The 26,304-nt window shown below is 33.2% G+C and overlaps 1 protein-coding gene across 2 annotated transcripts in view; it reads left to right on the top strand.

Moving 5' to 3' along the window:
- Nucleotides 1-25,846, top strand: part of Eea1 (early endosome antigen 1) — a 102,576-nt gene extending 76,730 nt beyond the window's left edge. For both annotated transcript variants that reach the window (XM_069989760.1, XM_069989751.1), the window contains 13 exons: nucleotides 1-156; nucleotides 1,564-1,703; nucleotides 5,710-6,040; nucleotides 7,814-7,915; nucleotides 10,006-10,200; nucleotides 11,453-11,635; nucleotides 15,294-15,479; nucleotides 16,966-17,097; nucleotides 18,509-18,694; nucleotides 20,015-20,253; nucleotides 20,505-20,625; nucleotides 21,312-21,410; nucleotides 22,253-25,846. In XM_069989760.1, the coding sequence (XP_069845861.1) occupies nucleotides 1-156; nucleotides 1,564-1,703; nucleotides 5,710-6,040; nucleotides 7,814-7,915; nucleotides 10,006-10,200; nucleotides 11,453-11,635; nucleotides 15,294-15,479; nucleotides 16,966-17,097; nucleotides 18,509-18,694; nucleotides 20,015-20,253; nucleotides 20,505-20,625; nucleotides 21,312-21,410; nucleotides 22,253-22,375 (2,193 nt within the window). In that variant the 3' untranslated portion in view covers nucleotides 22,376-25,846. The remainder of the gene's footprint in view (nucleotides 157-1,563; nucleotides 1,704-5,709; nucleotides 6,041-7,813; nucleotides 7,916-10,005; nucleotides 10,201-11,452; nucleotides 11,636-15,293; nucleotides 15,480-16,965; nucleotides 17,098-18,508; nucleotides 18,695-20,014; nucleotides 20,254-20,504; nucleotides 20,626-21,311; nucleotides 21,411-22,252) is intronic.
- Nucleotides 25,847-26,304: the final 458 nt, after the last annotated feature.

Below are 26,304 nucleotides of genomic sequence, written 5' to 3'. Positions count from 1 at the left end.
GAGTTAAATAAGATTATTACACAATTGGATCAGATCACTACAAAGTTACAAGATAAGCAAGAACATTGCAGTCAGCTAGAAAGTCATCTTAAGGAATATAAAGAAAAACAGCTCTCTTTAGAACAAAAAGCTGAAGAGCTAGAAGGCCAAATTAAGGTTTGTACAAATGATGTTGAATTTAGCCATATTTTCTATTAAATAGCCTTGAAATCTGATAACCTACATGCAATAAAGTTTTTAATTAACTAAGTGTAATATAAGCTTTCAAAAAATACTTGTTATATCTTAATTTTGAATTCAGTCTTTTTCAATTGCTTCATAAACAGGTGACTTTTATAAATGACAATTAACATATATACTGACTTCATTGTAAACTATTTCCAAAAGACAGTTTAACAGAGATTTACTCTATAATTATGTGGAATTTATCAAATTCTTGTTGCTTTAATAAAGTCTCTTATATTCTTTCATTTTTCCATCGTCTTAATTCCAATCTATTTTGGATATATACTTTTTATTTTTCACTTTATACTTACAGCTTTTTCATTTTGCTTCTAAATTAATACACTAACATAGTAAACTATAACAGAATTCCAACAGACCAAAGTGTGGATTTACTGAAGACATAAAATAAATAGATATTTCAGGAAAGGATTTGACTTGAATCTTTTGATTGTTTATCAGTTAAGGTTTTCTCAAGTTATATGTATATAACTTAGACTTCTACAGTCAAGTGAAACATAAATGATTATTGAATTATGTGATGTGGATATGTACATATACATATATATATATACATATATGAAGTATATGTATGTACAAAGTCTATGCTAGGTCCTCTGAAAGACTGTAAACTAAATAATTTCCTTACTCAATGGTTTTGGAGGTTTTTTTTTTTTTCTTTTCTTTTCTTTTCTTTCTTTCTTTTGAGAGTTGGAACTTAGGACCTTGTGCTTCTAGGTACTCTAATGGCTTGTGTCCCAGCCCTTTGTTGCTTATTTTTCAGATAAGGTCTGTTGTTTTTACCCAAAGCTGGCCTTAGACCATAATCCCCCTAAATAAACCTCTCTAGCTGGAACACCAGAAGGGAATTAATAATGCCTAGCTTATTTTTGCAATGGAGTAACAATGACAGTTTGCCTGGAACTACAATTCTGATTTCTGCCTCATAAGAACTTGGAATTACAGGAGTGATTTACATGTCTGGCCTCAGAATGTGTTTTCTACTGTAACATAAATATTTTATGGTTATTATTTGTGTGTAATGTTGATAACAATTTGAGTATTAAGTAGAATGTCATAATATTTAGTAACAGACTGATGCCAGGTATCTATCCACCTGATATCCTAGTAATCTGAAGGCAGAAGAAACAGGAGGACTGCAAATTGAAGCCAGACTGGAAAAAGTTAGTGAGATCATATCTTGGAAACAAATGGCTCGGTGCATAGCTCAAGTGGTAGAGAATTTAGCAAATATGAATCTTTTTGTTCAATTTCTAGTGCAGTCAATAAAAATCGTGCTAATTATTAACATTAAAACAACTGTTACATTTTTTTCCATAGAAATTAGAAACTGATACTCTTGAAGTTAAAGCAAGCAAGGAACAAGCTTTACAGGATCTCCAACAGCAAAGACAGCTGAACACAGATTTAGAACTTAGAATCACAGAACTGAGTAAACAACTTGAAATGGAGAGTGAAATGTAAGATAAACTAACACTTTAAAACCAAAGTTTATAAACAAAGTATTAACATTTCCTTAAGATTTTATTTTCTGTCATTGCTTTTAAAGTTTCATTAAATGTTTATTTTGTTAGTTTAATAAACTACTAATGTTAATGTGAATGAAAAATAAAGCCATCATAGTAATTTCTTTTGGGTGCCAGTCCTGTGGTTTAAACTGAGGACCTAGGCACTGTTCCTGAGCTCCTTGCTCAAAGCTAGTGCTCTACTATTTGAGCCACAGGTGCAGTTTTTTGGGTAGTTTATTGTAGATAAGAATCTTTCAGGGCTGGGAAGGTGGCTCAGTGGTAGAGCGCTTGCCTTGCATGCATGAGGCCCTGGGTTCGATTCCTCAGTTACCACATAAGCAAAAAAGAAAAAAAAAGTGGCGCTGTGGCTCAGGTGGTAGAGCACTACCTTGAGCTGAAGAGCTGAGGGACAGCACCCAGGCCCAGAGTTCAGACCCCATGACCAGACCCAAAAAAACAAAACAAAAAAAAGAATCTTTCATTCCCAGGCTGCCTTCCAACCTTAATCCTCAGATCTTAGCTTCCTGAGTTGTTAAGATTATAGGTGTTAGCCACTGGCGCCTAGCTCATCATAATATTTTTAAAGTTAACTTCACTAGAAAGGACTGAAAAATTAGATATTTTGGATCAGCTTTTGTATTTCCAAGAATAATATTATACCTGTTTCTTATAAGCAATTATTTTGAGTTATTCACCAGATTATATAAACCAATATAAAATTTTAAATATAGGTGTGTATGTGTATATATGTGTGTACATATACCTCCCATGAAGTGAGGGAGGACCAAGTTAAAAATGTATTCTTATAAAAATGATTTTTTTCAGCTCTCTGACACCTTTTTTTTTTTTTTTTTTTCAAGTCTTGGGGCATGAACTCTGGGCACTGTCCCTGAGCTTTGTTCAAGGCTAGCACTCTACCATTTGAGCCATAGTACCACTTCTGGCTTTTTCTGTATATGTGGTACTGAGGAATCAAACCCAGGGCTTCATGAGTGCTAGGCAAACATTCTACCTCTAAGCCACATTCCCAGCCCTCTCTTGTTATATTTTTACAGATTGTCTATGATTAACACCAAAATCAGTCTATGTTCTTATTTGTTATTACCAAGGTAAATTATCACCCAGTTAAAGGTACAGATTTTGCATGTATAATTAGAGTTACAGTAAGCATACTCTCTAGAACCACAGGACTTCCCCACACCTGTCTTCAGTATGGAATGTTTTTTATCATTCCTATAGTTTCCTCATTTGCCTTTCTAGTCAGTCCATTTGCCTTGTAAACTTTCTATTGATTAGTTTTGTTTTGAACTCATGTAAGTAGATCATACTCTATATTCTTTTGGTGTGCATAATGGCCAATAGACACATGAAGAAATGCTCAACATCTCTGGCCATAAAAGAAATGAAAATCAAAACAACATTGAGATTCTACCTCACCCCAGTTAGAATGGCTATAATCAAGAACTCTAATAACAACAGATGCTGGAGAGGATGTGGCCAAAAGGGAATGCTACTACACTTTTGGTGGGAGTGTAAACTTGTTCAACCACTCTGGAAAGAAGTATGAAGGTTCCTCAAAAGACTACACATAGAGCTCCCTGAAGACCCAGCAATCCCACTTCTGGGCTTTTACCCAAGTGATCACAAACAAGGCCATACTAAAGCTACCAGCACAACTATGTTTATCGCAGCATTATTCACCATAGCTAAGATATGGAACCAACCCAGATGCCCCTCAGGAGATGAATGGATCAAGAAAATACACACACACACACACACACACACACACACACACACACACACACACACACACACACACACACACACACACACACACACACACACACACACACACACACACACACACACACACACACACACACACGGGAATTCTCTGCTTCCATCAGAAAGAATGGCACTGCCCCATTTGTAAGGAAATGGAAGGACTTGGAAAAAATCATACTAAGTGAAGTAAGCCGGACACACACACACAACACGCACACACACACAACACGCACACACACACACACACACACACACACACACACACACACCACGCACACACACACAACACGCACACACACACACACACACACACACACACACACACACACACACACACACACACACACACACACACACACACACACACACAGGAATTCTCTGCTTCCATCAGAAAGAATGGCACTGCCCCATTTGTAAGGAAATGGAAGGACTTGGAAAAAATCATACTAAGTGAAGTAAGCCAGAGCCAAAGAAACATAGGTCCAATGGTCTCCCTTATTTGTAATAATTAGTATACATTTAGGATAATCTTAGCAGATGAGCAGAATAACTCAATAGCTATGTACATATGACCATATAAGATGATGCTAAGTGAAGTGAACTCCAAGACATGGACACAAGAGGTTTTTCTTTGTTGTTGTTGTTTTCAATGTACTATGTGATTTCTTTTTTTCTCCCTATGGTATATCTCCTATTGTCACCTTGTTTGATTTTGGATCCCTGGGTATTGCATATATAATACATTTATCTGAACTAGGGAAGGAAAGGGGAACAACAAAATGGTGAGACAAAGGACAAAGGAGGAACCTATGCAACAGTGATATTCACAAGACAATATGTTGGAAATGATTTGTAAAACGTGGGTGGGGGGGAGGGGAGAGAAAAATGAGGGAAAGGGTAATAAGTTAGACAAGAAATGGAATCACTTACTTTACTTATGTAACTAATCCCTCTGGTATACCACCTTGACAATAAAATTTTTTAAAAAAGAAAAAACACATAGACTCCTTTTAATGGTTAGATGATAAAAAATAAATCTAAAATAAGCAAAAATAAAAAAAGATTATGAGGGAAGGTTGAAGGCTCAACCTTTTGCCTCTGTACACCATTAAATTGTTCTAATACTATTTGGAAGAAAACTTTTTTTCCCATAATATATGTGGTGTTGTGTATAGCCTTTATCTTGTTTCATTGATCTGTCCTGATACTGCTACATCCTGTGTAGATTATTTGAACTTTCTGAAATATTAAAAAAATATTTAAAATTCATTGCTTTTCTATAACAGATTTCAATTAACTCCTCCCTCTATAGAATAAAATGTTTTTTTAAAAATTGGAATTGCATTGAAATTAGAATTCAATTTGAAGAGAATCTTTCCTTTCATGTAATTTATTTACTATAGTGTTGATTAATTTTAAAGGAAAAATTATAACAAATCACTTGTATAAGCTACTTGGTTTTAGAGTTGAGCAAAATCACTTGTCTTTCATTTATTTTATGTTTTTGTATCTAGGTGTTGTCTCTGAGATTCTTTTGCTCAAGGCTAGCACTCTAGCACTGGATCCACAGCATCACTTCTGGCTTCTTTTGAGTAGTTTATTGGAGATAAGAATCTCATGGACTTTCATGCCTAAGCTGATTTTAAATTGTGATCCTTACATATCAGCCTCCTGAGTTGGCTAGGATTACAGGTGTGAGCCACTGGTGGTGTCTGGCTCTTTCATTTATAATTCAGTTATAGCTTTTATATCTAATATTTTCTCTATTATCTTAATTTTTTGAGGTTTAAGACCTATCAAATATAACTTACTTTGTGTTTTTGAGGGAAGAAGCAAAGTTCATAATGTACTTAGAAACTAACACATTGAGCAAGTTCTTTAGAATGCATGGAAAACCTTTTTGGCTGTTGAATACCTGCTGTGGTTTACTATATTTAGTTTTTTTTGTTTATTTATTATGGACAGATTAGATTAAGTCAAGAGGCTTAAATTATTAACTTGTTGCCTAGAAGAAAATCATGTAATATGTTTAATGATCAAAATCAGGCATCTTTCAATTGTGTAAATTTATGAAATTAAAGTAGTTTTGCTTTTGAACTATATAAGAAAATTTCAAAACTCAATAATTATTAACTTTGATAAACTGTGCATTATTTGTTCCTTAAATACCCAGAGGATCCAGTACAAAATTAAATCTACAGAAAAAATCTGAAGCCCTTGAAAATATTAAACAGATGCTTACTAAGCAAGAAGAAGAGAAGATTGTCCTGAAGCAAGAAATTGAAAAATTAAGTAAAGATGCAACGATGCAGCACAAGGAATTGAGTAGCAGAATTCAAACAGCAGTAACAGAATTGAAACAAGTAAATACGGAGAAAGAAAAGTTAATGAGAGAGTTGTCTACAGCAAAAGAAAAATTGTCAAAAGCTTCAGAGTCATTGAAAAATACCCAAAGTGAATTTGAAAAGGAGAATCAGAAAGGAAAAGCTACTATATTAGATTTGGTTAGTTCTTTATGTTTACTTTATGCTTATTTAAGATGTTTTGGGCTGGAGGTATATAGCTCAGCTGGGTAACACACTTTCCTAGCAAAACCCTTATACCACCAAAATTAATTAATTAGTAAGTGTATTGAATTGTTCAGCTTAATTCACTGTTGGCTTTGCTTCCTACATTTAATTATTTTAAAATAGTTCTTGTAAATGAAAGGAAGTCTGATTTCTTACCCAGAAAAAGTTCGCCCAACATAATGGCATGTGTGCAACACCATTTTCTCAAGGCCAGTAATAGTTTCAGCTTACTGTACAGTTTTTTCTGTTGTTGTTTTTATGATAGATTTTAGATAATCTGCAACATGTTTATTCTTTCAATTTTTCCATAAAGAGTAGAGCTATCAGTGAAAGTCATTATTAATGACTTACCTGGAAAAAAAAGAAAATACAAAGAATCAATTTTAATTATAGTACCATAAGTTTTTTGATTATTGAATGTTCTAAAACACTTGGTAATACTTGTTTAGTAATACCATAAAATATCTATAAATTACAGACAAAAATTAGTTTCATGAACTGCTTAGAAAATGAGTTCTTAGGGGCTGGGAAGGTGGCTCAGTGGTAGAGCACTTGCCTTGCATGCGTGAGGCCCTGGGTTCGATTCCTCAGCACCACATAAGCAGAAAAAGCCGGAAGTGGCGCTGTGGCTCAAGTGGTAGAGCGCTAGCTTTGAGCTGAAGAGCTGAGGGACAGCGCCCAGGCCCAGAGTTCAGGCCCTATGACCGGACCCCCCCCCCCAAAAAAAAAGAAAATGAGTTCTTAGAAATATGATAATATAAAATAACAGCAGAAGCAAAACTCTTCTGTAAAAGTGTAAGAGTGGAAGTGTTTTGGAGCATAAAAAAAGAAGGTATTGCTATGCTACCTTTTTGTTTCTTCCTGTTTGGAGTTGACTTTTACTATGTCCATCTCTCTTGAGTTATGTGATTAGTTTTTATTAACATTTTCTTTTAAAAGTTTTCCTGCTGCTATTAAATCTAGTTATTTTACTTTGTAAATGAAATGACAAATCAATTATAATTGATTTTTGTGACAAGAATGTGGTTTCTAAATTGTAATCTCTAAAGGATTATCTAAACTTCCCTCCCTCCCTCCCTCCCTCCCTCCCTCCCACCCTCCCTCCCTTCCTCCCTTCCTTCCTTCCTTCCTTCCTTCCTTCCTTCCTTCCTTCCTTCCTAACTTCCTCCCTCCCTCCCTTCCTCCCTTCCTTCCTTCCTTCCTCCCTTCCTCCCTTCCTCCCTCTTGCCTGCCTGCCTGCCTACTTCCCTTCTTTCCTCCCTTCCTCCCTCCTTCCCTCCCTCCTTGTCTCCCCCCCTTTTTTTGTGATGATACTTGAACTCAGGTCCCTTGCATATTTGCTGGGCTTTTTCTCTTACAGCTGATGTTCTACTACTAAGTCACACCTCCAGTTCTGGCCTTTTGCTGGTTAATTGTAGATATTAGTCTCTCAGGTTTGTCTGCCTGGAGTTGGCTTCTAACTGCAAATCCTCAGATCTCAGCCTTTGAGGCGCTAGAATTACAGGTGTCGATGATTGAAATCCCTAGCATTTTGCTTCTCCCTTACTCCTGTAAAAGTTGCCTGTTGGTATCATTGAAACAAATGATCTTGTCCTATTTTAGCTCATAAATTTTAGTTTATTTCCTATGTTTAATTTTCTAAGTTTATAAAACCAAACTTTTTAATGCTACATTAAAAATAATGTTACATTATTTCTTCCTTTTTAGGAAAAAGCTTGCAAAGAACTAAAGCATCAACTTCAAGTACAGACAGAAAGCACAGTAAAGGAACAGAATGAGCTGAAACAATTACTTGAGAAAGAGAGGGAGGTAAGATGTGCCCTTTTAAGGCATAAATATGTGAAGTATAGTAAGCCTTTATATTTGCAAAATAGTTTTACCCTAATTCTTAGGTCAAAAGAATGTTCATTTCTCTTAAATGCAATGGACTATACATACAAATAACATATATATATATATATATATATATGTTTGTATGCATTGTATATTTCATTAATGTATATTCCATTACATTTATATACATACACATATTTGTGTCCTACTTATTTCTAAAACAATTTAATTTTAAATAAAAGACCCAAATAAAGGGATAAATTTTATAAAAGCAGAAAATTGGACCAACTGACTATGTACTAATAAACTAATCAGTAATTTAGGTTAGAACATTATTATGGCAGATAATATTAAATTTTGTAGACATATCCTTTTAAGGACTATTTATTTCAGAGGTATTTATAATGATGATATATTATGTATACATAATTATCAAGAAATATTTCTGTGCTGAGGATGTAATTCAGTAGTAGACTGCTTTCCTAGTAGGTACAAACTCCTGAATTCAATCCTTAGCACCACAAAAAAGATTATGAGGTATTTCTATTGTCAATATTTTGGTAGATATCCAGTTAAAATACACAGCAAATGAGTAAATAAGTAGGTGTTGCACATAGTTTTTACTCTTTGAAGACATTCCCTTTAACAGCTAGAATTCTAGGCATGCAACTTTCTAAAAAATGTGATTTGATAAAGCAACAAAATGAAGTCTTGACAATTGTTTGATGTCATTGTATTCTGATAGTTGATTGAAAGAAGACATTTGTGATATAGATATCAACCATGTAAATGACAAAACTATCTTTTCATAGTGTTCAGGTTCTGAATCAAAACTGTCCAAATAGGGCTGGGAACGAGGCTTAGTCGTAGAGTGCTTGCCTAGTATTCATGAAGCCCTGAGTTCGATTCCTGAGTACCACATAAACAGAAAAGGCTGGAAATGGTGCTGGATCTCTAGTGGTAGAGCACTAGCCTTGAGCAAAAGAGGCTCAACGACAGTGCCCAAGGTCCTGAGTTCAAGCCCGAGGACTGGCAAAAAAAATTGTCTAGATAATAAATGTTCTTCTTATGCAGTTTATTCACCATAACTTTTGACATGTTTGACAGTTTCCCTAATCATTCTGTCCTCCACTCTCCTCAGCAATTAAAGGGGACTAACTTAGAAATAAATGGATTAATATACTTAAAGTGCTCAGAAGGCTGATTATAACAAAGTAGATGCTTATATGTTAGTTACTATTTTATAACCAGTTTTTATAGTATTATAATTGTTATTGCTATATTATCTGACTCCTGTTTTAGATAAAATTATCTATACATTGAAGATATATCATGAAAACTTTTTTGAAAATCATTTTGAATATGATCAAATTCTCAAATGCAATTCTACGTTCATAATGAAATATACATAAAGTAGGGAAATATAACTTGGCTGGAAAAAATTAAAATAGTGCTTCTTTGTGGCCACAGAAGAATTGTGACTTCTAGATGTTCTAAATTTGAACAGGAATATCTTAGTGGATGGCTAAAACAAAATAGAAATAAAATATGCATACATGTTCAAATGAGGTAATTATTATGTAATATAATTTAGTGTCATGAAACAGATGATAAAATACTTGCCCCAAAGGATGTTAGTTTTATCAAAGTTAATATAGAACTTTTCATTCTGATTATGAAAAATAGGCTCAGTAGCATTTGAGAATGCTTTTGGAAGTGAATAGATATTCTATCTAAACTTGATGTTGACATTCTTAATCTATATGATACAAGTGCATATTAATCTACTTCATTTGCAACTCTACCTACATATGCAATTATAAGTTTAAAAAGGAAAATAATACTAAGTAAATCATAACAGATATTACTCTTGCCTGTAATAATGAATAGTGTCAGTTCTTAAAGCAGAATGAGAGCAGCATTTTTTTTTTTTCTCTTGCTTCCTGCTGATTCTTTGTTGCCAAGGGGTCAGTAATTTCTACCAAGGGTAGTGTGTGACATGTTGTAGGTACTCAATGAATGGATTATTGACTCCCAATCACCATTCTTTTTTTTTTTTTTTCCAGATTACTCATCAGGTGACCTTGGAACTCAGTTCAATTAAGGAAGAAGTCATTCAAGCCCAAAATACTTTAAAACTAAAGGAAAAAGAAGAGCAGCAACTTCTGGAAAACATAAAAGAGCTAAAACAATCAACTGAAAAGAAGAAAAAGCAAATTGAAGCACTCCAAGGAGAAGTTAAAATAGCTGTTTCACTGAAGGTATTGATAAGAAATTTGTTTACTTATGATAGGAAGGAAAAATAGGCAATTAAGCTAATAATATGATTCAAACACATGATTTTATCCTAGCAAAGTATACATATTCTCAATTTTCTAAACTTTTCTATGTTAAATGTCTTCCTGTGTTTTATTATGTGATTAAATATCTGTCTGGATTTCCACTCACTATAGTCATCTTATAATTTAAAATTGTATTGTCAATCATTTATCTAATACACAAATAACATTAGGCAATTTATTATTTTAGTATATTAGAAAAATTTAAATTCTAAACAAATCATCTTTACTAAAGAAAGCAATAAAAAAAAAGTTTCATATAGTATATTTAATTTTTTTTTTGATGCTAGTCCTAGAATTTGAACTTAGGGACTGGATGCTCTCTTTGAGGCTTTTTAAAAAATTTTTTTATTTTTTTTTAAACTTTTTTTTTGCACTTTGGTTGACAGTTTATTAAATCCCAATAAACTTCTAACACATTCTTTTCCTTTATTGAGGGGATGGGAGTCCGGTCATGGGGTCTGAACTCTGGGTCTGGGCGCTGTCCCTCAGCTCTTCAGCTCAAAGCTAGCGCTCTACCGCTTGAGCCACAGTGCCACTTGTGGCTTTTTTCTTTTTGCTTATGTGGTACTGAGGAATCGAACCCAGGGCCTCAGGCATGCAAGGCAAGTGCTCTACCACTGAGCCACCTTCCCAGCCCCTCCTTGAGGCTTTTTGCACAAACTACCAGTGCTCTACCAGTTGAGTCACAACCCCTCTTTGAGCCTTCGGGTGGTTTATTATGGATAAAAGAGCCTCAGACTTTCCTGCCCAATCTGGCTTCAAACTGTGATCATCAGATCTCAGACTCCTGAGTAGCTAAGATTTCAGGCATAAACCCCTTGCATCTATTTTTTTTTGTAACCTTTAAGTTTACTGGTAAAGCAGTTAATAAACCGTTATATTTATTGTTTTTTTAGACTTTTTTTTTTCCTTTTGGTCAATCTGGGACCTTGAACTTTGGGTAGCAAGGATTACAGGCATGAGCCACTGGATGCATTACATAGTTTTAAAATTGTGACTTAAATTTTGTCATTTTTAACTTTATGATATAAAGTACTCATTATGAAGTAGAATTTTAGAACATAAATACAGATGAACTTGTTTTGAAAAATGATTAATTGTATGAGTTTCATTTTATATTTATAATGATTTTTATAAACATTCTGTTTTAAATACTTACTGTATGTTTCAGACAGAGCTTGAAAATAAACTCCAGCAGCAGTCAGCAGAGGCAGCCCAGGAACTTGCAGCAGAAAAAGAAAAAGTAGCATTGTTAAAAACCACATATGAAAAATGTCAGGAAAATCTAAAACAGCTTCAATCTGATTTCTATGGAAAGGAATCTGAACTTCTAGCCACAAGGCAAGATCTTAAGGTATTTAAACTATATTATGCCATAAAATTCAGCTAGTTGTTTATAGACATTGATTACTTGATTCATTTGAGCCCAAATGGGCAAGAAACTGTTCATATTTTTAGATCATTGTGCTTGTTTTCTATAAAATGTTATTTTTAGATTAACATGCTTTTCAAAAAATTGTTTTATATATAACAGAATAATGATATACGTTAATGTGGGCATTTTAAAGTAAGTTCTACTTGTTATAGTGAAATAATAGTTACATATGTCAGCTAGTTTAGTTTAAGAATCTTGATGTTTTTACTTGAAGATAACTAATGATGGGTCATGTTACAAAATCTAAGGAATTTTTAAATACAAGCACTAGTGAAAATGCAAATAATTTTACTGTAATTAGTTAGGCAATACTGATTTTAGGTTTTGTTATTTGTTACCTTCATGAGATTACTAGAATATTAACTGATTAAATTTAGGACATTATAGCTCAAACTTAACCTTTATTATCCAATGATGTGTAGATATTTTGTTTTGGGGTATTATTTTGTCAGCAATAAAGTAATAAGCTTATTAAAATGAAGGACATGGAAAAAGATAAACACTTTTTGCATAACATTACCAGTTCTGTAAGAGAAATGAAATATTTGTGCTTCCTCATGGAAAATTCAGCCAGTCTTTTCTCTTCTTTCTTCTCCGTTCTCCTAAATACCATGCTTTCTGTTTCTTTCCTATGTCTTAGATTAAAAAAATTTTTTTTAAATTAAATTTTGCTGGGTGCCAGTGCCTCATGCCTATAATCCTAGCTGCTCAGGAGGCTGAGATCTGAGGATCTAGGTTCAAAGCCAGCCCGGGCAGGAAGCTCTGTAACCACTCAGAAAACCAGAGTGACACTGTAGCTCAAATGGTAGAGTGCTCACCTTGAGCTGAAGAGCTGAGGTATAGTGCCCAGGCCCAGAGTTCAAGTCCCATGACCGACAAAAAAAGAAAAAAAAAGAAAATAGATTTTATTGTTAAGGTGATATACAGAGGGGTTATAGTTACATAAGTAAGGTAGTGAGTACATTTCTTGTCAAACTTGTTATCCTGTCCTTCATTTTTCTCCCACTTTCCCTCCCCCTCTCCCCCCACACACTTCTGGCTTTTTTTTTTCTGGTTGAGATAACAGAGTTTTATCTTTTATTTTGCCTAAGCTGATGTTGAACTTCAGTCCTTAACTCTAAACCACAGATTACAAGCCATGAGCACTTGGTTCCCACCTCTTTTTAAAAGCAAGAAATGTGGCAATTTTTCCAGTGCAATGGCCTTCAGTTATTTGTTTATTTAAGGTGCAGAATTGTAACATTATTGAAAATCAGGCATTAGAATGTTTATTTACATATATAATGTATATATTTTATGCATAGGTTCTGGTGGGAAAGTCTTTTTGGAGGAGAAAGGACTTGACTGGGCCCTGAAGGATATGTAGATTTTGAATATGCAGAATCCTGAGAAAGGTCATTCCACTCAGGGGCACATTTGAGAAAAGGTACTACAGTGGGAGTAAGCAAAGCTAGGACATGCTTAATGTGATGTCTCCCTGTAGTGCTGGATGTATTTGGAATTTAGGTTAAAAGTTCTATCTAAATTGTGAAGTATTTTAGATGCATAACAAAGACCAGTGGATTTTATATGGTAGAAAAAGTGAAAAGTCTAAGTATAGAGGTAAAATGAAGAAAACAGTATTTTTGAAAAAATTTTCAGTTTTAAGGAAATTTTTTAAAAGAATCTTGAGTTGATTGATCTTACAAAGATTAGTTAAGATGTTCTCTCTTTTTCTATTTGAATAAACAGGTGTGAGTTCTTAAGAACTAGGATTAAATGAAGTTAGTAAAGATAGAAGTGATTAGTGGTAGGGAGACTAAACCAAAGGTCTGAATATATAACAGGCTGCAAGACAAGTGAAGAAATCAATAGTAATTAATGATTTGACACAGATGTAGAAAATCAGGTAAAAGAATTTTCCTAGAGCCAATAGCATGTACATGCAACAGCAAAATACCAAATTAAGCTGGGCATTATGGTACACATTTGTGATCCCAGTACTGGGGAATCTGAGGCAGGAGAATCACAAGTTTGAGGCTAGCTTAGAGCACATAGCAAAATTCTGTCTTAAAAACAAAATTAGCAAGACAAATTTAGATAGTGTTAAATTGTTATGATTTCTTTTTCATAGCATTGAAATGCAAGGAAGGTTTGTGGAGGAGTTTGGGTTTAAACTAAGGAACTAATGAAGGGAGATAACATAGTTTTGTATTTGGGGCAAATGTCTGATAGCAGAATGACAAAAAGGTTAGGGGGGAACAAGGCTGGAAGCAAAGACTGGAAAGGGTATGGTAGTCTTAAGTGCAGGATGATGTTGGTTTGGGTTGGTAATAACTTAAGGATGGAGGAAAGTAGAATTTGAAGGGTATTCAGTGATGGATAGAATTTATGATTGATTGTATAAGTTCTGTATAAATCACAGTTTTCCTGTGGATATGTCATTTACCTAGAGCTTAGTCTAGTAGGATTTATAGCTCATAAATCAACACTTTCATTATGGCAAAATTATTATTATGGCATGCATCTAGAATGAGAAGTATTATTTAAAATGAGAAGTATAATTATGACTTAGGAAATTATTTTTAAATTATTTTATTTTAAATTACTGGTAAATTTAAATGATATCTATAGATGAGAATGAGAGTTATTAACCATTATTTCCCTTTGGTTCAGTGATTTTTTTGATTTTATATAAAACACAAAAGGAGGTTTAGAACCTTTTGTAACATGACACCAACCTTTGTGAAGTCTTTCTACTGTGGACGCCAGTAGAATGGAAGACATGCTGGGCTGATTTATGCCATTAGCCCCATCTGCTGGATGGTTTATGAAATACTTGTTTGTTGACGGGATATGTCAAATTGGCTAAGCTATATGTATACATAATATAGAATTTGACTATAGCTCTTTTAAATTGTTTTTCCTATCTCAACTTGCCTTTTCTCTAACTCTATATACAATTCCCTGGCATATTTGATATCATTATGATATTCCTTTATATCACCCAGATAATATTAAAGATATGCATTCAGTTTTAAATTATTTCTAAAACTTCAGTTAAAAACTTCAGTTTTTACTGAGTATTTTACTCTGTAGATATTAGAGTACATAATTTAGTTTTTTGTCTTTTAAATGATCATATTGAATACTGTCTTCCTACACTATAGTCACATTTTCATTATGAAGCTTCTGTTAGCAACAGTCCAGGAGTAATATTATAAGACTATAAAGAGTTGAAAAATTCCTATTATTTGATGTTTTTCCTAAAATTTTCTATGTTTAAATATTAAACACACAAATATTCAACAATCCTGTTATAGTCTTGAATGTTTTAACATGTACAGGTTTGTAGCCTGGAGGCAACAGGCTATATCATGTACTTCAGGCATGAAGTAGACTAACCATCTTAAGTTTGTTTTTAACTGAATGCTTTGATGATATTCACATGACAGAAAGGCTGTGAAGGATATTCAGAACATGTGTATTGTTAATTGGAGAAAAGACTAGTGTTTCCCATAATGTTTTTGTTAACTAATGTTTCTGTTGAATTTTGTTAAAAATGACATAATAATTTGGGGAAATTGTTTTTTGTAAGTCTGTAGAAGAGAAGCTTTCTCTAGCACAGGAAGATTTGATTTCAAACAGAAATCAGATTGGAAACCAAAATAAATTGATTCAAGAACTAAAGACTGCCAAAGCTACTTTGGAGCAAGATTCAGTAAAGAAAGAACAGCAACTGAAGGAGCAGAGTAAAGCATTACAAGATACTCAGAGAGAAAAGGTACTTCATTTCTGACTTAATCCAGACTCCTAGAAGAAGTTCAGTGGCCTTTTAGATCATCTAGTAACACCTTTTTTTTTTTCTTTCTTTGTTTTTATTTTTTTGGCCATTCCTGGGGCTTGAACTCAGGGCTTGGTTGGGCACTGTCCCTGAACTTCTTTTACTCAAGGCTAGCACTCTACCACTTGAGCTACAGCACCACTTCTGACTTTTTCTGTTTATGTGGTGCTCAGGAATCGAACCCAGGGCTTCTTGCATCTTAGGCAAGCCACATTCCTAGCCCTAGTAACACTTTTCAGTACTGATATCACTTTTATTTCAATAGCTCTCTTAGAAGACCTAGATGCTAGAACATTTTTAATATTGTGATTTTTAGGCCAGCAAGTATTCTTAATCACTTCCTTGTTATGTATAGTCACTTTTCTTACTGCTCTTCAAAGGTTTATAAACGCCATGGACTCTTGACTGTTTGAGAATAAACTATTTCTCCTATAATGTTATCCTCTAAATGTGTGAATGCAAAATTAGAAAGTTTAAAATAATTGTTTGTTAACTATTCTTAAAATTAAGAATCAGCTTTTACTCAGGAAACAGAGTTTTACATAAACTCTGCTAAACTATAAATTTAAAAGCATTTGTTTAGGCTTAGAGATATGGCTCATCAGTAGAGTACCTGCGTAGCAAATGTGAGACCTTGAGTTCAAACTCCAGTTCCACAAAAAAAACAAAAAAGATTTATATGACCAACACATTAAAAATTACTTTAAATTTTATGTAAAGAGAAATTCAGATTCTAGTAAACACTTTATTTTTTGTTTGGCTTTTGAAATTATATATTTCTACCAGATGTTTGGGTATTATTCTGAAATACACAATTCCTGGCATTCTTGATATATTCTGAATTGTGGAATTCTTGAAATTCTCTTTAGTTAAAAAATTTGGGATGTTTTTGTAAAGGTGCAAATAGTGAGCTAGAATGATCTAAATTTATGACTTACGCTCCAAGTTTAGGAAGTTCTGTAGTGTATAAGTATTTAATTATGAGGGGCTTTAGATCAAACACAGTTTAGTGTTAGAACTGTTTCTAAATAGATCATTAAAATTTTCTTAAACCTTTGCTCCTTTACCTTTAAAATGGAGATTGAAAAATCTATCTGCTGTAGAGATTAAATGATATAATACATAATGTTCCACTTAGTACCTTATATAATTTAGTGATACTAAAAGGAGTTAAAAGAATAAAAATGGTATGTTTTTGGCTAAACTTTATAGTATTCTTATTTTGTCCAGACATTCATTTCACATTATTAATGATAACTATTTAATCCTGTTCATGGCATTATTAAGGGAAATAGGAAGAGAGGATATATAATTTGTGTGGTTGGTAGAAAGGGCAGTCAATATTAAATAATAGCAGCCTTTTATTATACTCATTTTCAGTTAAATGTTTGATTTTTTAAAAAATATTTTTAACATTTTTTTACAGTCCATGAAAGAGAAGGAGCTAGTGAATGAAAAATCTAAATTGACAGAGATAGAGGAAATTAAGTGTAGACAAGAAAAAGAAATTACTAAACTAAGTGAAGACCTCAAATCCTACAAACAGGAAAGCCTAAAGGTAGGTTCATAGTTTTCTTGTCTTCTATGTTATTCTTTAAATTTATATATAATTATATATTCAAGAAATTAAGAAAACCCACTATGTGCAGGCAAATTATTTTGTTTTTGACAAATAACTTATGCCAAAGTACTCTTGTATTCATGGTATCAATATACATATTGAATTTATGTTAGTTTTGTTTTGTGATTACTAGATAAGGCAAAGTAGCCCTAAAGTTTAGATTTCACTGAGATTATAATCAGGAATTGATTTAGAAAACTATGTTAATAATTTAATAGGCTTACCATTTGCAAGAATTTAGAAGTAAGATTTTTTTTTTTTTTTTATCAGTTGTGAGGCTTAAACTCAGTGCCTGGGCACTATCCCTGATCTCTTCTGTTCAATACTAGCATTCTACCACTTAGTCACTCCATCACTTCTGGTTTTCTGGTAGTTAATTGGAGTAACAGTCTTATGGACTTCCCTGCCCAAGCTGGCTTTGAACTGTGATTCTCAGATCACAGCCTCCTGAGTAGCTAGGATTATAGCATGAGTCACTGGTTCCTGATTAGAAGTAAGATTTTTGATGGAGTATGTTTTTCAGTTATTTTTCTTTTCTTTTTATTTTTGTTGTAAAGGTGATGTACAGAGGGGTTGCAGTTACATAAGTCAGGTAATGAGTACATTTCTTTTTGAACAGTGTGATCTCTTCCCTCATTTTCTCCCAGTTTTTCTCTCCTGACCCCTTTCCTCCACAAGTTGTATAGTTCATTTTCAAGATAGTGTCTAGTGATTATCACTGCTGAATTAGTTCACCCTTTCCCCCACCATTTTTGTGCTTCCCCTTACCTTCCTCAAATCAGATAAACTTATAGATAAGACAAAAGGTATGTTTTTCAACTATTTTTCTTCAAATCCTTTAATAATGTCTTGTTTTTAACATTTTATCCCTTAGAAGATTGAGTGGCAATTGAAGAATCTAGTCCTCATTTGTCATGTACATATTATCTAATATCTTAGTGAAAGGTTACACTCTGTCTTGAGAACTCGAAAGTTTATCACCATGCTTACCATTTTACATCCTAAATTATTTTATGTTATTCCCTCTAGCATGAGACTTAAAGCAGAGAATATAAAATTATGTCCTCAGTACAGTGTATAATGACCAAATGATGATCAATAAATATTTGTTGTGTGAGAAATGGAAAGTAGGAAGTAGAGATTTTCCCACATAACATACTCAAAATGTGCATGGTAAGTGTCACCTGAATCAAATGATTAGTGATCAGGAAGTAATCTGGCCTCTTTTAACTGATTGTTTGAAATACTGAACTTGAGTCTCCCAAGGATGTAAAACTCAGTGTATCTGTTGTGGTAATTTAAAAATATTTACTATTTATGATGATTTGATTTTGGCCTTTTTCAACAGGAGGTAACAAATCTCAAGGATGCCAAACAGCTTTTGATTCAGCAGAAATTAGAACTTCAAGGAAAAGTCGACTCCTTGAAGGCTACTCTTGAACAGGAGAAAAAAAACCAGCAAATGCTAAAAGAGCAGGTGAAAAGGGAAGAAGATGAGTTGAAGAAAGAATTTGTTGAGAAAGAAGCTAAACTGGTCAGTGAGTAGTTAGTGCTGTGACTTACACTTTTTTTTTTCTTGGTCGTGGGGCTTGAACTCTGGGCTTGTGCTCTGTCCCTGCGCTCTTTAGCTCAAGGCGAGTGCTCTACCTCTTGAGCCACAGTGTCACTTCTGGTTTTCTAAATGGTTTATTGGAGATAAGAGTCTCACAGACTTTCCTGCCTGGGCTGGCTTTGTACCTCCTCAGATCTCAGCCTCCGTGTAGCTAGGATTATAGCCGTGAACCACTGGCTTTAAATCAGTCCATTGAAAGGAGTTTTATATCTAGAAATTAGGATTGTCATTTTCTTTTAACATTTTATATTTAAAGAGATACAATCTGGTCTGCTTAAATAGCTGATGTGATTGGAAATTTTTTTTTTTGTGAACTCTGGGCTTGGGCGCTATCCCTCAGCTCTTCAGCTCAAGGCAAGCGCTCTACAACTTGAGCCACAGCACTGCTTTTGGTTTTCTAGTGGTTTATTGGAGATAAGAGTCTCATGGACTTTCCTTGCCCAGGCTGGCTTTGAACCGTGATCCTCAGATCTCAGCCTCCTCAGTAGCTAGGATTACACGCATGAGCCACCAGCGCCCAGTTAACTGGAAATATTTTATTCCTTAATTATATCCTGGTTTATAGAAATAAAAATTAAAATACAATTTTAAAACACTTTCAAAGCTAAAAGAAACTTATATAGATTGAGGTAAATAGTGTGAAAGTTAATCAGATTAAACTCATTTGTTTTGGTCAAAATGAATGCTGGTACAGAGTAACAGAAACTTTTATTCGGAATTAAAGTAACCAGGGTCTATTTTTCTCTCCCTATAATGGACATGCCAAATGGGAAGCATCTGGCTTCCTTTACTGAACTGACTCCAAATATTCTCAGATAAGTTGACTGTTCAAACAGTAGTTTGAAGTGCTTGTATTGTTTTTTGGTGGGTAGAAACTGAAGGATGCATCGAAAGACAATGGAAAGCTGGAAATACCAGCTCTGGAGAACTTTTTATGTTAACCCTGCATATCTTCCCTTGGTCTGGAAGAAAAAAAGAATATCAAGTTGTGTTACCTTACCTTAATTTATAAGAAGTTTGCTGCTTAACCATCATTTCTACATTATGGTGTTTGAGTACATCTAAGTTAAGACACACAGATACTTGCAGAATAAATTTGATTAGTGTATGATGAAACAGTATTTTCAATATTTTTAAGAGGAAACTATACTGAATGAACAGGATTTTCATTATTTTCAACTCAATAATTTAAATTTATTTTGCACTATTTTTGTAATAACCTCCACCTTTTTTTTTTCTCAGCATTCTGAAATAAAAGAAAAAGAAGTAGGAATGAAGAAACATGAAGAAAATGAGGCTAAACTTACCATGCAGATCACAGCATTAAATGAGAACTTAGGCACTGTAAAGAAGGAGTGGCAATCTAGTCAACGGAGAGTTAGTGAGCTTGAGAAGCAAACGGATGATTTACGGGGGGAAATAGCAGTCCTAGAAGCAACGGTTCAGAATAATCAAGATGAAAGAAGAGCACTACTGGAAAGGTGATTGATGACTAGGAAAATTAGTTTATACCTTTTATAAATGATAAAAAAAGATTGTCATATTCCACAGTTTTAAGATAGAGGAAGAATTGAGAAAATTGTGTAGCTCCTGAAGGTATGTAAGTAGCCATTTAAAAATTAACCCATAAACCAATTAGGTATTTGAAATTAATGATTATTTAAAATTATTAGTTACTTTTTTCTACAGGATTTTTAATGATGGAAAAAATTACTTTTGCAATCTATTCCAGGTGTCTTAAAGGAGAAGGTGAAATTGAAAAGCTTCAGACCAAAGTACTAGAATTGCAAAGAAAGCTGGATAATACAACTGCTGCTGTCCAGGAGCTTGGCAGAGAAAACCAGTCCCTCCAGGTAAGCTACCATGATATAAGATAGTTCCTTAGCCTAGAATTGACCTCTTAGTGAAAATTCTGTTTTTCATCTTTTAGTAGAGACCTCTAGGATTAAGAGTATAGCTAAGTGGTAAAGTTTTTTGCTCAGCATATTCAAAGCTTTGAGTTCCACCTCCAGCACCACAAAACAAATACAACAGCATCAACAACAACAAAAACTCATGTTTAATAATTACTTTCAAATAGCTACTGTCTGGATTATAGGTTTTATGGTATTTAAATAAAAAAGATGTGAAGAACTTGATTCAGATATCTTAAGGATTAATTTGAGAACCATGACATTCATGAATTTTCATTATAGGGAAAGAATTATAGAATTCAGGAATACTAAGAAATAGATGTCATTATCTTAAAGAAATGATCTTGGTGTGTACTCAGAATCCTAAGAAAGGATTTATCATTAAGCTTTGAGTGGATGGGAAATCACCAAAGGGTCAAAATTACCATTGCCCGGAGGACTAATTTTTTTTTTAGAAGTTTCAGATTTATATCTGTTTTTGAAAAACAAAAGTTGATCAAAGTATTCCTGACTTATAAAGTTTTATTCCATGTTGCATAGTCAAAATTTTGTAAATATCTGATATGAATTAGGAATAGTGTGTCATTCTTTAAAATGTGAATAATATATTAAAACTTTTTTAATAGATCAAACATACCCAAGCATTGAACAGAAAGTGGGCTGAGGACAATGAAGTACAAAACTGCATGGCCTGTGGGAAAGGCTTCTCGGTCACTGTGAGACGGGTAATGATTTTGCTCAGAGAGCTGTGGTTATGGATTTAGTTGGTTTTATTTTAACTATCAAAATCATTCTGCACTTGAAAGATTAATTTTTTTCTATTTATTGATAAAATTGGTAGGTAGGTCTGGGATTGTGGCTTAGTGATAGAGTGCTTGCTTAGCATGCATCAAGCCCTAGGTTCAATTCCTCAATACCATATAAACAGTAAAAGCTGGAAGTGGCGCTGTGACTCAAGTGGTAGAGTGCTAGGCTTGAGCACAGAGAGGCTCAGGGACAGTGCCTAGGCCTTGAGTTCAACAGAACTGGCCAAAAAAAAATTGGTAGTTAAACATCATAGTTTCTGGATAGCATTTTGTGTTTGAATTTTAGTTTTACTTCTAGCTGTTTCCTTAATGAATTGGTCTCTGGAATATTCATTTTCTGAGCTAGCATACAAATATTAAACTTATCTTTTAATCACCGAGTTCCTTTAAATAAGGAAAAACAGGTAGAAAATGTATTCTAAGTAATACTATCATGTTTATAAATTCCAATTGAAAACATTATTCCTGAAACTTTTGGCAAATTGGAATAGATTTTGTATTTAATAGTGTGTTTTACACTTTTAAAAGGCCTTCTAAACTGGTGAATTTCATGCTAAAAACTACATGAAATATTTAAGAGTATTTGGCAAATGTGAAGTGTTTGATTTAATATAACAAAAATTAAATTAACATAATGAAATTAAACAACAAAGTAATCACTGGAAAGTTAGCATTGACAGTGTAGTTTGAGATATTCATGTAGTTTTATAATACTTTTGGTATAGTTTTGTGCTTGAGAATGTTAATTTTTGTATTTACAGCATCACTGCCGGCAGTGTGGAAATATCTTCTGTGCTGAGTGTTCAGCCAAAAGTGCCTTAACTCCTTCTTCCAAGAAGCCTGTTCGTGTCTGTGATGCATGTTTCAATGACTTGCAAGGATAATGGGATATCAGAACTTCAGAGTATTATTACACTAACATTAGATTTTTAATAAATGTGTTTCAAAACAGTCTTGGACTACTCTTTGATTTGGACTCTGGTTATATATTAGACCAAATTAGAATTAGTATATTTTGGAATGTTATCAATATCAAGTACAACTCTTCTATTTTTGTGAGACTTGAGTTTATCTTTTGTTATTTTTTCCATTTGTTCTTTCGGGCAGCTTTCATGCCAAGTTCAGAATTAACCAATGAAATGTAAATAAACTTTGGACAGAAAATAGCAATGTATTTTTTTAATATAATTTCATTGTTCACCAGTGATTAATTCAATCCATAACTTTCTTCTTTTTCCATCTATAAAAATGTATGTGGTTGTTGTTATCACTTGTTGCTGTTTTGTTGCACAATAGCACATTAATTGCATTAAATCTTTTCTTTGTAGAGTCATACGCAGGACTGTAATTCTCACTATTCATTTCTCTAATATATAGGTCTCTGGCTTAGTTACATAAATTTATTCCTTGGGTATTCTAAATACAGTTTATGTTAAAATGTATATTCCCCATGGATTCAAACATGGCTTTTGTTTTAATAGTAATGACTAAATTCTTAAGTAGATGCTGTGAAAGCCTCTCTGTAAAATCAATTTGCTTACTTTATTGTAATACTTGGATTATATGTCATAGATTAGGGTTAATTCTTTTTGTTTTTGTTTTGTTTTCCAATTTTATTTGTAAATTTCCATATACTTTCTTCAAAAATCCTATAAAACTTCCCACCTTAGTTGAAGGATAAAAGAAATTGCATAATGGTCCTATTGTCATTTTCTTATTAATGGAAAGTCTTCTGAGATTACCCTTCACATTATACTCTTATTTTGACTTCTCAACATCTTTAGGAATGTTTGTTTTTATACATTTACTTTTGTTTGTTCGTTTGTTGTTTCTGAGACTGGGTCTTGAACTCAGGGCCTCAAAATATCAGTTTTTTTCACTCATGGGTGGCGCTCTATCACTTGAGCCACACTTCTGCTCTGGCTTTTTGCTAGTTATTTGAAGGTTAAAGTCTCTTGTATTTGTCTGGCTAGGTAGGTCCAAACTTTGGAATCACATCATGATTCTCTGATTTTAGCCTCTAGGGTTATAGGCGTGAGCCTCCAGCAACAGGCACTACTTTTTTCTTGATTTAACCTTCACACGCATAGCTCAGCTTCCTTGTAATTGTTTTGCTATTTTTTACTTTAAAGCTACTAACTGATAATCCTGTACTCTTACCTATGAAAACAAAACATAAAATGGTGAGAAAACTTTAGATATTCTAAGTTATATTTTCTTCTTAATAGGGAAGAATTTTGAAATTATAAAATTGATTCAAAATGTTTCTAAGCTACAGTTCCATGTTAGCTGGGAAATCTTTTAACTTTAGGAAAAAAAAAACAACTGTGAAATTACCTTTAACAACTAATAAACAGTATCACCTAAAAGAAATACATTTTAGGAACCCCAAATTTGCAATAAAAACAAACAGCATTATTAAGTACCTTAAGGATAATTTGTAAGCTGAATAATGGAACTAAACTTAATTTTTTTCAGTCATATTAATTCAAGAGTTTGGAAAATTAACACTTGTATATTATCTTCCTGAAGGAAAAACGTAAAGTTACACACGCATTTAGTGTGTTTATTTAATAACAATAGCAGAGGATAACAGTATTTTATTTACAATAAATTATTAAATATACTTCTAAATATAATTCTGAAAGGAAATTATATGTTTATGCCATACATAAAGCATATTTTTAAAAAGACATGGAGAGATGTTGTTTATTAAAACAATTTAGGTAAACTGTGTTGTCAATAGCTCTCAAGTCCATAAACTTAGACAAACAATATATCCTTGATCATATATAAAGATGAAATGCAATGGCACTATTAAAATAAGTTATCTAATATAAACTGAACTATTTATGCATTTTATATACTTGTAAGTCCTTTCAAATATTTTAATTCCATACTTTTGCACATAAATAACCTAAGTGTGTTGGGAAAACACGGATATTCATAGCACCAAACCTTCTGGTTCCAACCCCACTCTTCTCAACATTCACACACACACACACACACACAAAAGGTGTGAGGAAAACCAGTATAACCTTTTATGTTTAGGTGAATTTTTTGTTTTCATAGCTTTCAAAGTATTTATTTATTATAGGTTACTATGCTGATAGAACTCATGAAACCAAACATCTTTTGCTATTAACTCTGATTTAATTATTTGGGGAATAAAATTAGTTTTTTTGTTCATTTTTACTTAAAAAATCCTCTTCTGAGTTCTTTTTGGTTCTTTTAATTATTTGCTGGTACTATTGTTTTGTCTTGAGTAGAAGCTGGCACATGTGGAGACCGACATTTGGTTGTAATTGAAAACATTGGCATCAATTGTTAGCACAGAAACGTTAGTTAAAATCAGGTCTTGGTGGATTTGTGTTTAATAGAAAGAAGGCAAAGCTACTGGTATAGAATTTGTTCCTTTTTGAAAAAAAGATAAAGAGGGAAACAAACACAAAAACCTCAATGCAGTGTACAAATAACATTTTGTTCAACTACCTCTGAAAGTGGAATTAGCGTTTAATAGTTTCATTACAGTAATGTTAAATAGTAACTGCCAAATTTATTTTCCCATCTCTTAAAAAGTCTTTATGATTATTTTATATAGTTTTAAGATCTTTAAAGCTACTTTTTAAACTTTGAATTAGCATAAAATGTGTAGCTTTTAAGTGGAAAGCAAACTATGATCATATATTTTGATATTCATTACCTGTTTGACTATAGCAGTCTTTTTTTGTTGTTGTTGTTAAATGCACTTTGGCAGTAAAAACCATGGATAATTTGATCCATAAGATTTTAATGTGCCATCAGTTTAGTATTATTTCTAGACAGGAGATTGATGAATGATAATCTGTATTTACCGTGTCTTAATTGCCCTTTGCCTGAATTTTAATTATCAATTTGTTACTGTTGCAGATGTATATGTTGTGCATAAACTTATAAAAGCTAAGTAAAAATGTATAAAATAGAATTGGGAATCACTAAGATTTTTCTGTGTAGAAGTGATGAACTTATTGTAAAATGAACCAGTTGTGTGTATGACATTCTATCTTTCCTTGAACTGGATCATATATTCATAGCTCTGTATATACTCTTGCATGAATATTTTCTCATTTAGTTTTGCCTTCATAATTTGTATTGTGTTTATTACTTGTGATCATGTAGTTGTGCCTTATTTTGTGAGTTTGGCTCAGTAAATACTGTAATTTCTAACCTCAGTGTTTAGAAGGCTGTTGATTATATATATAATTGATGAATTAATTACCAGACAGCATTTAAATCTGTGTAAAAAATGGAAGGATCCTTATTGAATTGTTTTTATAATATGTTAAAGATGATATTAAAAACACTTCTTTGTAGTAGATGTTATTCTATGACTATAAATTATTTTGTCTATTTAAAAAGAGAGAGAAAACTGGGTTCCAGTGGCTCATGTCTATAATTCTAGCTTCTCAGGAGATTGAGATCTGAGAATCATGGTTTGAAACTAGCCCTGGGAAAGAAAGACCATGAGACTCTTATCTCCATTTAACCACCAAAAAGCCACAAATGGAGCTGTAGCTCAAGTGGTAGACCACTAGCCTTGAGCAAAAGAGTTAGCAATAGAAAGAAGCCCAGGAATGGCACAAAAAAATTTTGACAAAGGTCGGGGTGTGGGGGAACGGGTGAGGAGAAGAGAAAATATTAACCATTTTGTACTAATTTACAGAATATTAGACTTTGCACCTAGATTTAGAGAGTGGTTGTGTTTTAAGGTTGTTAAGATAGCAATTAACTTCCTGATCTAAAAAAGAAGTTGTTTTTTGGGGCTTTGCGCTGT

The sequence above is a fragment of the Dipodomys merriami genome, unplaced genomic scaffold, assembly GCF_024711535.1.
Source record: "Dipodomys merriami isolate MVZ:Mamm:240054 unplaced genomic scaffold, mDipMer1.0.p SCAF_10, whole genome shotgun sequence".
NCBI lineage: Eukaryota > Metazoa > Chordata > Mammalia > Rodentia > Heteromyidae > Dipodomys > Dipodomys merriami.
Note: the sequence above shows the minus strand (reverse complement) of the source record. Positions and strands in the feature narration are given on the sequence as shown.